Source organism: Lycorma delicatula, chromosome 8 (assembly GCF_047948215.1).
Source record: "Lycorma delicatula isolate Av1 chromosome 8, ASM4794821v1, whole genome shotgun sequence".
NCBI classification, from domain to species: domain Eukaryota; kingdom Metazoa; phylum Arthropoda; class Insecta; order Hemiptera; family Fulgoridae; genus Lycorma; species Lycorma delicatula.
Window position 1 is genome coordinate 88818806 of NC_134462.1, and position 13086 is coordinate 88831891.

Here is a 13086-nt window from a genome sequence, read left to right on the forward strand (position 1 = left end):
ATCAATATATTTAAATACAAAAATAAAAAAGGAGATGAAGTCGGATTTGAACCGATGTGCCTTCCCCTTTTAAGATTCAAATATTTCATTAATTAAAATTTTATTTGGCTATAACTCTAGAACCAGTGAAAATAAGTACCGGTTATGAAATATCGTTGAAAATCTCTCAGTGTGTACTTATTACTGGAAATCAAATTTAAAATATCTGAACAATGAGTAAACAAGTTGACCATTTATTTGTATTATTATCGTTTGTCCTTGGAGTTAACATATTCTGTAAATCCAAATTGGCCCTTTCAATTTATAAAATGCTGAAAATATGATTATTTTTTTGTTTTATAAATTTGGTGAATTTGATTAATCGCCTCCATTGTTGGAAAATAACGTATATAATTTGTATATTTAACGTTAATTAGACGAGGTTAGCGAGTGGTAGGCTATGTTTGGCTTAAATTTAAATTTCTTTTTCTTTGAGGGTTTCTCGTAATCTATTTATCTTAGAGGATTGGTATCGGGTGATTTTTTTTTAATTTCGTTTCAAACCCTACCAGAGTTTATCTGTGTTTATCGACTTACGAGATGTGGCTATTAAATAACGAGACTAATACTGTAAAATATTTTATCTTAAATTTATAGATATGTAGTTATTATCCCCTTCAATTTCAATACACACCCTCCTTTATCCCTACAACGCTCCATGCGAATTTTCCGTTGTTCGAAACAGTGCTGGTAGTCTTCTTCTGTGTGCTCTTTCATGACGCTTACCGCTTTTCTTTTACAGCTTCAACGGTCTGAAATCTTGTTCCTTTAATGCAGATTTGACCTTGGGGAACAGATAAAAGTCACATGGTGCCACACCAGGCAAATAAGGCAGATGGTCTAACATTGGGATGTTATACTTGGCTAGAAACGTCTTGACAGACAGTGTGTGTGAGCCGGTGCTTTGTCCTAATGAAGAACCCATGACTTGTTTTTCCACAATTCGCGTCATTTTTTTTCTTATTTTTTCTCGGAGTTGAGGAAGGCCTTGAATAAAAACAAGAATAGTTATCCGACGGTAGATCGGGTCAGATTACCAGTTTTTCAATATATTTTTCCATTTTTAGCGTGGAAGGGTGACCAGGGCGAACATCATCTTCAACGTCTTCTCGGCCATCTTGGAAACGCTTAAACCACTCAAAAACCCGCGTACGTGATAAACATTCGTTGCCATATACTTTTTCTAATAAAAGATAAGTTTTAGTAGCGGTTTTTCCAAGTTTCATATGAATTTCACGACAATTTTTTACTCTAATAAAACACTTATCATTTTTTCGGTAAAAAGAAAAAACAGATGTTATCCAAACTAAGGCCACGGCCATTAATATATCTACAGAAAATAGAATGGCAACAATAGAAAGAGAAGGCTTCACGCTACACAGCTGTCGGTCGTACGAATTTGGCGCATGCGCAGTTCTTCTGTAGCAGCATTAGTCTCGTTATTTAATAGCCACACTTTGTATACCGGCGAAGGTCAGAATAAGCGAATATTTCGGTCTTTCACCGACGTATTTGACATTCACCGGAGAATGTCGACATTTGCCAGAGATTGGTGTTTCATGGTAACATATATATATATATATATTCCCACGAACCAGTCAGAGTTTCTTCTTTGGTGTAAATGTCTTTTGACAGGTTTTTACAGAACGTAACAGTTTTTCGGTCCTGAACATCTTCGTCATTTTCTTCTTAATGCCTGTAAGCAACTGTCCGTTTTTATTCCTTCAATTTTTGCCCCTATGAGCCTTCTGTTAAGATAATTTCAATTCGAATATTTGTTTTTCTCTTTCTTATTATAATCTTCATCGAATTCTGCTCCTCTTCTATTACGTTTATTATTCTTAATACGTCCTCATTTCCCATTTTGTCTATAAGTTTCGCTTTTTTGTCCGTATTGATCATATGTTAGAGCTGTAAAATTAATTCTCCTGTGTAAATTTAAAAAAAAATTTCGTTAAAAAAATATACTTATTGATAGATATATAATTTTCTTCTGATTTATTTATTTGATGTTGTTAGAAAAAATGTATTGTTTTAATATCATATACTAAATACTTTGATTGTACGTGTTGGGTTTTTTTATTTTATACTGAAGGTGGCGTAACATTTCTGTAGATAATGGAATTAAATAAAAACTTACAGATTTTTTATAAAGTTTCTAATAAAAAAAAAAATCATTGTGTATAATCAAATGTATTTTTATTCAGTAATTTTTTGGAAAAAAGTCTTGAATATTCTTCTTTTTTAAATTTTCATTTGATTTTCATTTTTATACTTGTGCTCCTTAAAGATTAAAATTATTTTTGATTCTGTTATTTAAAACGTTAGTGTAAAAGGTTGGTTCCATTAAGGTAGATTTGTTTATAATTACAAATAAATACGAATACAATTATCAAAACATTAAATAATTATTTGAAATAATATAGAAGTTTTAATACTAGAGAGTAAATTATACATATCGGTTAATTTTTGAAATGAATTTCTCCCCGCAGTCGGGATAATTTTCCCGTATGAAGCATCACTGTCTCTCTCTTGTTTAGACGTCGCCTGGCCCAGTCGCTCGGGTTACCGGAGGTTGGACTCAACGTCTGCCTTCCATTTATACTTACATCATGTATTTTTTACCGGGTAAAATTTACATATTTTTAACTTCCATGGAGGTTCTGATATTCTTCTTTTTTTAAATTAAATATTTTGTTGTTTTTTTGTATAAAAACATGTTTAGGTATTATTTTTTGAATCTGTTGTTTGTTACCGTTTTAGATTGATTAAATTTATTTACGATCTTCGTTATCTTTTTAAATAAAATAAATTTAGTTATATTTATTGGATAAATAATTTTTTTCTAATTTTATAAATTAATGAGATTTTGTAAAGCAATATTTACCTAAAAAAATACACAAGATTTCGAATATTTAAATTTAGGTTTACATTTAAAAAGCCTGTATTTTTTACTTCAATTTTTATTTTACCATTAATATTGTAGTATTGATTTCTTATTTTTGTTTAAAATTTTACGAAGATTTTAAAAATCTTTAACTAAAATCTCTTTTCAGATATATGTGCTATAATTAATTTTTATTCATCGGTGTTGTTATTGTATATTTAAGATCTTATTACAAATATTTTTAATGTAGCATTTAACGATTTAATATGACGTGTTTACAAAAATATTGCATTATTATAGAAAGTCTGTCAGATACCTAAAACAATTTTCGTTTAGTTTATAAACTCATGTTCATAATAATTTATTATTAATAATAAAAAATATTAGAATAATTGTTCCATATAAATGTTTAAAACATTGAAAACAAAAATGAGTTTTTAAACATTTTTTTTAAAATTAATTTTTTTTTTTTTTAAGTATAAAACTGATTAAAAATATATAGGCAGAAAATTAGAAAAATATGCTGTACTTTCCAGCATATATATCTTAAAGATTATTTCATTTTTAAATATATTCTGACAAAATTATTAAATCATGTTCGAAATAAGTCTGCCGAAATTTTTGTATAGGTTTATTTTGTTAAAAATAAAACATGAGATAATATTACTAAATATTATGCAAAATAATTTTGTAATGGTGTTTCCAATTGATTGGTTATAGCTTAGACGTACTAAATTCAATTTTTATTTTATTTTTATTTTTTAGTGTTCATAAGAATATATAAAATAAAGTAATAAACACTCTTTCAAATAAGAATATCAAAGATAAAGAAATGTAACTATAACAGTAAAATATTACAGTGAGTAAACAAAAGTATAAAATAAATAATATACAAAAGATAAGAAATAATTTTATTATCGTTATTTATTAAATAACTATAGATACTTTTATAGTAAAGCTATAAATAATGATTTTATTTTATTTATTACATTCGTGTTTAATAAAATAAGATAAAATTGTAAGTTATTATGATTGAAAGCTTAACAATGGTTTGATGTTAAATTTTTTTAGGGTGTTCCGCTAAATTTGTTCAACTATTATTAAATAATACTGTAAACCTGACAATAATTATAATATGCTAGTGGCATTATTTTTACCGATAAATTTGAATAATAGTGCATTTTATAGTGTAGCTAAAAAAAAATCGAAATTGGTCTTGTTTTCTTCCCCAATCATTTTTATTTTTAAAGGAAGAGTTTTAAATTTCATCCGAATTATGTTTAATGATTCTTATAGAATTATTTTCTTTTTCTGTTGGTGCCATTTTTAATTTTTTTAATAATTTAAGCAGTGGATTTTTTAAACTCAAAAATTATATTGTCTCGTATACGATTTAAATATATTTTTATTATTACGACGCGACAATTAAAGAAAATAAGAAGGTAAAGTTTGGTTAAAAAATATATATTCTTGTGTTTGTTTAAGATAATAATCTTAATCGTGCTCGGTAGTAGTCTCTACATATTTTGTTTGAAATTCTTTTTCTTATTTATTTCAGTATATATCGTAAATAAAACTAAAATAAAATTTAAGTATAAAACGATTTTCCAAAAAATTGTACTTGAAAATATCATTTATTAATTAAATTTTGTAAATATTTTATTTTTGAAGTCAAAGCGGCGCCGAATTAAGTTGTTTGTAAGTGTGTTTAATTCGCAGTTGACTCTATAAATCGCAATTTAAAGAATTTAAAATAATATTTAAATTTTTTGTAGGTTTTTATTCTTTCAATGTCCGTTGTTCTAATTTTTAAATCTGTTGTTATTATTTTATATTAGTATGTAAGATTTGTTTTAGTAGTAAAATTCGTCATAAAAAAAAATTAAAGGAAAAACTTTCTATTTGTGTTGTTTTATTATTATTATTATTATTCTTTTATTTTTCTGTTCGTAAAAATAAAAACTAATTTTAAATTCCCGTTCATCTTGCAAAAAAAGTTTTTACAATTTTTGTTTTTTGCTTCCGAATGAAATAACTTTTGTTTCTTATAATCATCGTGGTTTGATTATTTTAGATTGACAATTTTCCAAATTATAGGAAATTCTTTTTATTATTACTTCAAATGATTATTTTTTTATAAAGAGAATAATAAAAAAGAACTAACTTAAAAATTAAGATGAATAATAATTTTAATAATAAATTGTATTAAATTTCTACGTTTTTACGCACGTATACCATTAATAAGTTAAATATTAAACAGAAACTTAGTTAAATTATTTTTTACTCGTGTTTTAAAATACTTCAGCTCTGGATATATATATATATATATATATATAACCGTAGAAAAAAGGAAGGTTCAATTTTAAAATTAGGTATAATTTGGCAATTTGAAATGACATAAAAGATGATGATTATAATAAAAGTTTATTGAACCCTTTTATTATATAACTCTATCATATTTGGAGTATTTAAAAGAAAAAACATCTTTCTAAAATTAAACAATACACTATCATCCTTTTCGTCCATAGTTTTTTTTTCAGCCATTATGTTAACAATGAAGTCTATTTTTTTATTATTATATCAAGAATTTATTAAATTCTGTTATAAACGGAAAAATTTGTTACGAAGATAATTTACGAAAAGTTCATCGACCCTTTTTCTGTTGCACAGTATAAATTATTATTTCGTTTATAAAGGTTATTTCATGTTTTCTTCTACAGCTTGTGTATTAGTGTTTTTATCTTTCGGTTTATTATTTTATGTAAAATTTTTATTTGTAGTAAACCTTTCGGATAATTTAACCAAAAGAATATAAACGATTATTATGTCTTTCATTCCGATTTAAAATTTATTAATTAAATTCGATTTAAAATATTTTACTATCGGTTAATATTGTAGTATTAAATACTTATGATATAAAATAGTTTTAATTAAACTTTTCGTTTCATTTTACCGAATTTAATTTTTATAAGCTTATCTATCATTCAAAGACAAGTAGTTTAATTGATAAATCTAAATATGAGACCGCGGTTGAACTTTTTACTTCCTTGTACGAAGTAAAGGAAGTATTGTGATCGTGAAAAATTTCGGTTTTCAGATTTCAACAGAAATATCCATTTTGACCATTCCTGAATCCATTTTCACTAGTTTCGCGTGCATCTGTACGTACGTATGTTTCTCGCATAACTCAAGAACGGATTAGCCGTAGGATATTGATATTTTGGATTTAGGACTGTTGTAACATCTAATTGTGCACCTCCTGTTTTGATTACAATTGACTCGACTAAAATTAACTGCAGTAATAAGCACTTGAAAATAACTTTTCAACGATATATCATAAGTGGTACTTATTTTCATTGGTTACAGAATCATAGCCAAATAAAATTTTAATTAATGAAATATTTGGATCTTACAAGGGAAGACACATCGGTTCGAATCAGACTTCATCTTCTTTTTAACTATTTTTTTGTATTTAAATATATTGATTTATTAATAATTAATTATTAACCCGCAGGTTAATTTACAATCACAATTGTAAATCTGAAGTTATTAGTGAGCTATAATTTTATTTAGTTTTAAAAATGCGTATATAAAATTTAACAGATGTACAAAAAAGTCATGTGCTGTGCACATGAGAGTTTTAGAATTGATTTATTTTTTTTATTTTAAAAACTAATTTCTGCTATGATACGTAGAAATATGTGAGGTTGATTATTTCTGGTTATTAGGCAAGGAAGATGAAATTCTTTACAACTTGATTACTCCAAATTAAATATGGATTTTTTTTTGCGGATTTAAGTTTCTAATGTTTTATGAATTACGTAAGTAAACTACAGTTCTATTAATTATTATTTCGACTATTCCCGTGATATGAACCGATTAAAATGTAACTTTTAATAAACGATTCATCCACTCCAAAAAGAAAACGTTTACTTAAAGGTTTTTGGATGTTTATATCACATGACCTCTATTTTTTTGCTATCTGGAAAATAATGGAACTACTAAGAATTTGTAAGTTCTTTTGTATTTTGCACATCATTTCATTACTATTCTGTAGTTGAACTGTTGCCGAACGGTTAACGGTTCCAGTTAATTATTTCCACATGCAACACTATTGTATTAGGTAGGCGAGGTATGTTGTTTTTTAAAAACTCATACTTAACTGTCTAAGAATCAACAGTTTATTTTTTTAATTTCTGGAGGTAATCTAGAAATTCAGGATTATTTCTAAAATGGAGTGATTTCTGAATGCAAAGCTGGTCAATTTCTTTAGTTAGTAATCTGGCTCCCATCCGGTTGAAGTCATATTAAATAGAATATGTTATATATCTTAATTGTTTATTATTCTATCTATACTACGCTTATTAACCTTTTTGTTTTATGTCTTCCTTTTTCTTCAGTGGATATAGTCTCAAACATATTCTTTTTTTTTGTCTCATTTCAGTGTATAATTAAGCATTTTATGTCAAATTGATTCGAGTCGGCCAGTCAATTGTGTACTGTATATTACACTAAACGATCCATGGTAATAATTTTCTAATAATATACTATTAAAATTATATTGTATCGATGAAATTTTAACTGGAAATAATGCCTTTGTAGAATTTATTATGATTATAGTACCGCATATTTGCCAAAAAGGTTACCGTGTTTTGTTTTTTTTTTGTTAATTAGTAATTATCGGCATGACGAACACTGATAGTTTTTAAATTATTAAAAAAATTAATCAATCGCTTGCAGATTAATGGTACTTTGTTCTTTTAAAGAACATTAGACTTTTGGAGTTAATTATTAGAGCCTGTTGTGCTGCTACCATTTAAGAAGTTGCTGAAATTAATTCCTTAAATAAAATTCGCCGTGATATAACGGAATTTGTTATTAATGCTCTTGTGATTTCTGAAAGTGCTCTCGGCGAATAAGGTATAAATTATATTAAGCTACGTTGTACCCTGAAATGTTTATTTTGGTTTAATTATTTATTAATCACAATATTACACTTAAATATCGCCCGATTAAAATAATAGAATATTGCTAAATAAAATTTTACATCTGTTAATAATTACTAACGGTTGAGTTTGATAAACTGCTCGTAATCACATGTAGCGAGGTAATATTTTTTTATTAATAATTTTTTCATCAATAAATTGTTGTGTAAAATATATATAGTATTTTTATTTATTTAATTTAATTTTTAGTTAGTTTAGAATTATACATTATATACATGAATAATTCTATTTAAACTAATAAATCGCAATAAATAAAACCGATATAAATTAATAAAAATATAAGATATAAACTTTTTTACAAGTGAATAAATTCTACGGCGATTACATTTAAAAATTATTTATTTTCATCAGCATTCTTAGAGGAAATAAATCTGATTATTTTACAGGTCATATTTAAAAACAGAACCTCTATGGTCGTATAATAATAAAAAGGAATAATTTTTTCGTATACTTAAATAATAGTTAAATTTCTTTTTAATTATGGTGAAGTGGAATAAATCAGAATAGGGCTGGAGGTCGAACTGGAAGTGGAGCCCGGGTGGGGGTGTGTTCCTGGAAGGAGGATGGTGTTGCAGAAATTGGTGCCACATCGATGGCAGAAGACTAGACCCAGGAAGAGGTCGGTAATAATAAAAATAATAATATTTTTTTCCTTTATTTACCGAATTATACATGTATGTATTTATTTTTTATTTCTTAATTTTAATATAGGTGTCAACGATAGATAAGATTTTTTTTTTATTTAATAATATAATATTCATTTCATGTTTCTGGATAACCTTTATCTTAATGCTATTCATATATCTTCTAGTAAATATCAGATTAGGCAGTTAAAAACCGAAAAAATCGTGCTGAGTTACCCGCTTTTTTGTATCTATTTCGACTTCAGCTTATAGAATCGATTTCTTAACGTCTTGTCAGAAAGTATATCAACTGAATTTTACAAACACTTGACTATTATTTATGTCAAAGCCAAGCCGAGCTTTTTTTTGTTGTACAAAAAAAGCACCTGAGCGTTCTTAAACTTTTATACAAAAGAAGTCATACATTAACTTTTTTTGTCATTGTTATATAATAAAAAAAGAATTCTGATAATTTTTTAATATTTATTTCTATAATTAGTATTAATTATTGTAAATAAAATTATTAGGATAATTGAAAAAAACGCAGTAATTAAGATTTAAATATACGTCGATGTTACGTTCAGTGACGTCATTAAAATTCATTACAAAAGGTATAATCGTTCTCTTTTTATTAAAAAAACTTCTGTAATCGTTTCTAATAGTAGTATTAATCTTCTCTGTTTACTTAATAAGGATTTTCCTGGAATGGGATTTGTTATTCTTGAGGATAGGTGTGCTACTTTCAGGTGTGACTAGACTAGTGTCAGGTCACTTACAACTATTATGGTTACTGCATCTAACAAACATACTGATACGAATAGTAATTATTACACCACGAAAAGTAAATAGTGATATTTATCGACAAAATTTTTGTTTAATCATAATCTTATTAATAAATATTGTTACGTAACTACGCGTACAATGTGGATCTATTACTACACTAGGCACGAATAATCAAGGAGGTAATTTTTTAAACAGTATAATTAAAGAAAATTATTTATCTTTTTTTAGTTAATTACTGATTTTTGGCTTTGCTTAGAATAGTAACACATTTATTACCTTGTTTTTGTTTCCTCTTCCGCGATAAATTTAAATTTCTTATAATTTTCTGTTGATATTGTTTACATTCGTTTTCTCATGTTAAAAGATGAAATCAGTTCGCACACGTTGTGTAAGTTCATTTCTCATGGAATGTTTTCTCTATAAACATTTCACAAGTTTAATTTTACTGGTAATTTAGCCATGTTATTTTATGCTAAATATAAAAAAAATGTGTTTTTGACTCTAGGTTTTTTAACTTTAAAATAATTATCGGAAATTACTGTAGGTACAATTCTAGACTCATTTTATTGTTTTTAGTTCGGTCAAATATCGAATTTCCGAGAAAGAACTCCGGAGTTTTAAGAACTAATATAGTTTTTATTTTGCTGCAGTCAATAATGTTTTATGCGTAATCTTGAAGCGAACAAATAAGTTTTAGTTTACACATTCGCCGTAAAATTGCAGCTGCGTTAGATTGTTGCACAGACTAGGTTATTATGATCCTGGGGTTCGGTACTATAGCGTCGCCACAAGAGAAAACTAAGTGACTGTATTGTTTCGCACAAACAAAATCTGTGCCTGTCCAACGAATAAATTCTTCGCGAGTATATCGTAGAAATTCTCCGAATGTGTAAAGCATACGTAAATCTTGTAAGCAGTTTTGGAATACGGAAGCGTGTTGAAAGGACGCTCACCAGGTAGGTCTAAAATAAGCGGCAAAAATGATGAAAGAATTATAATTCTTTCTGACGAAGTTAAATTTTCAGTTCGAAGTGTTAATCATCGACTAAACGTCCTTAAAACACTGTCCATGATTTTTCACAGGCGATTGAACCTTCTTGCTTATAAACTGCAGCTACTCCTTGAAATTAAGCTTAAAGATAAGCCACAACTTGTTCAGTTTTTAACGAGCATGTTAGACTTCACTTCTTATGATGAAAACTACCTGAAGTGCATATTTCACGTTAATGGAATCGTGAATCACCAAAATTATCGAGGATCGGGCTCAGAAATCCAAACGAATTGATGGAATTCGCCCCAACTGTCCGAAAGCGAATGTTTGGAATTTTAATATTTTAATTTAATAATTAAATTTTTGAGTCTTTTTTCCATGATCCAGCTATAACGGGCATAGTGTTCTCGGATAGAAAACTTTGTGTTTCCGCAGATTGAAAATATGGAGTGCCTAATTTCCTAACAGGATGGCGCCCCTCCACATCATGCAGAAGTTGTGCGGAATACGCTCAACGACAGGTTCCCTGAAGACAAAGAAGCTCCAACCGCTCGGCCACCGCGAAGTCCCGATTTGACGCCGATGGATTTCTCCTTTTGGACTATGTAAAAGACGTAAAAAACTAAACTAGCCGTGGAAGCAATTACTCCAGACGTGTTTTCCAGAGTATGGGGATTGAGGTGAATTATTGGTTTTACTTGTACGTCTTCAAGGCTGTAAACTGTGCTCATATTGAGTTACATTAAGAAATAAATAAAAAAATTAAAGATTTTGTACTTTCATATAATAAAACATACATTTGTAGTTTTAAATTTAATAAAATTAATTTAATTTAAAACTGCGGAGTTCTTTTTCGGACACCCAGTACAATAAAGCCACGAATTTGGTTTCGTAGTTTTTGTCTGAAGCATTTTTGAATACTATTATTTTACTTTGGAGAAGAAATCGGTGTTAAATTTCCGCTAGACATTAACTTCAAAACGAAGAGCGATTCGTATTAACTTCTTAGTTTCAATAACTCCTATGAATGTGCTCCAGGAGTAGCTGTAAAACATTTGATGAATTTCGCGTAAAAAATTAAATAGTAGGTTAAAATATACAAAATAAATATAAATTTTATCAGTGATAAGGGTTTTTATATTTTCTTTGAAATCCCTTGTTATAATTATCAAAACTTAAGTACCTTACCTTTGTGTTTCGTGTTTTTTTCCATACGGGTAATCTTTTTTAGGTTTACCTATAGTTTAAGTAAAAATAAAACTAAAAAGATTAAATAACTTTTTTAAAAACTATATTTTTTTTTTAATTTGCACCAGATAGTATTAGGTTTTTATCATTGTTTATTTTTAATTTAGCCCTGACTTCATAAAGCCAAAAGTTAAAAAAAAGTAATTTAAAGTATTTCTTTTATAACATTTCGTGTTTTTTTAGTCTTTATAAGTTTGATTTTATCGTGAAAAATTCTTTAAAATAATGCTAATTCTTCTAAGAATTGTTCTATTTGTTTTTTAATAACACAGATATATACGTACTTGATTAAAAAGAGTGGTATTTAATCTTCCGTAAATACTTTTTTCATATTGAATTTTCTAAATGCATATATACACATGCGCGCGCATGTCAGTCAAATATGGGGAAAAGGGTTTTGTTGCTATTTTGTTATTCTGTCTAAAATCCTTCCTCTTTTACTTCAAACTGTCGTTGGTGTGGGGTGATGGTTAGTTGACAGATATATATGAATGCTGAAGTCCAAGTTACATCGACAATAGTCGCGTTGTTTTAGAAATCATTACTGAAATGAAGGAAACTTACTTGCGCGCGCGCGTATGTTGAAGCTGAATTTCGAATCGTGTCACTCTCGCAATCAGTCATTTATGTGTAACTTATCGGTAGTAGTAAATTCCCCTATCAGTAAATATTACTTCGAAAAATATGAAAACTATTTTTAAATTTTGATCCCATTAAAATTTTAGAGTTGGTTTATTTTAAACTAATCTATGTTTAATTAACATTTGAGTTAATTATTCTGTATTCAGATCAGTTTTATCCGATTCATAAACGAACGACAAAGGGTTGCTATTTCACGGTATGCAAATCTGTACGTAAATATTATTGTGTATTAATTACTCTAGAGAAATACGCCTGTTTCCATGATTGATCCGTATAACGGATTCTATATAATGTGTGAATTTCGTGCACATTGGGAACATACACATACACTTTACTCGATTGATAGTAGGTATTTCTATTACAGACTTGAATTTTCTGAAATTATAAACGTAGAAGAAGGAAAACTAGTAAAAATGTGTACTGCATTACTTATTAGAAATAAGTTTTACTTTTTTCTAAAACCAAAATAATATATTATGTACGAGTATATACTGGTGGAATTTTCTCGTATATAAAAGTAATACGTTTAAGTTCTACTCGGTTTTTTCGTGTAGATAAACTACACCTTATTAATATATATTAATTCTTTAAAATCAGTAATTAAAGTTAACTTCATCAACATTAAAATACGATGAAAGCATAAATTCTACCAAAACTGTTAAAAACGTAACACCGACAGCAAGAAAATTTGAAAGAAAATCCCCTTAAATGGTGGCAAAAAAATGTTGATTATTTTTAAAAAATTAAAAATCTTTGCAATACATTTTCATGTTTTCGTAATGTAATTAATTTCACTTTTACATTCTAGAAGTATATTAATTAAGACATAGAAATATGCATCTGTAAAAGTGGATATGCATGTACAAA

At 27.5% G+C, this 13086-nt stretch overlaps 1 protein-coding gene across 3 annotated transcripts in view; it reads left to right on the forward strand.

Annotated features, from left to right (window-relative positions):
* The window catches only part of Evi5 (ecotropic viral integration site 5), a 517609-nt gene that overhangs the window by 345568 nt on the left and 158955 nt on the right, over positions 1 to 13086 (forward strand). Inside the window, exons 1-2 of one of the 3 annotated variants that reach the window (XM_075372334.1) lie at positions 2650 to 2667; positions 8422 to 8551. The exons of the other annotated variants lie outside the window; for them this stretch is intronic. Of the exons in view, the coding sequence (XP_075228449.1) occupies positions 8496 to 8551 (56 nt within the window). The 5' untranslated portion in view covers positions 2650 to 2667; positions 8422 to 8495. Of the gene's footprint in view, positions 1 to 2649; positions 2668 to 8421; positions 8552 to 13086 lie in introns of those variants that run through there. 3 annotated transcript variants of the gene reach the window in all.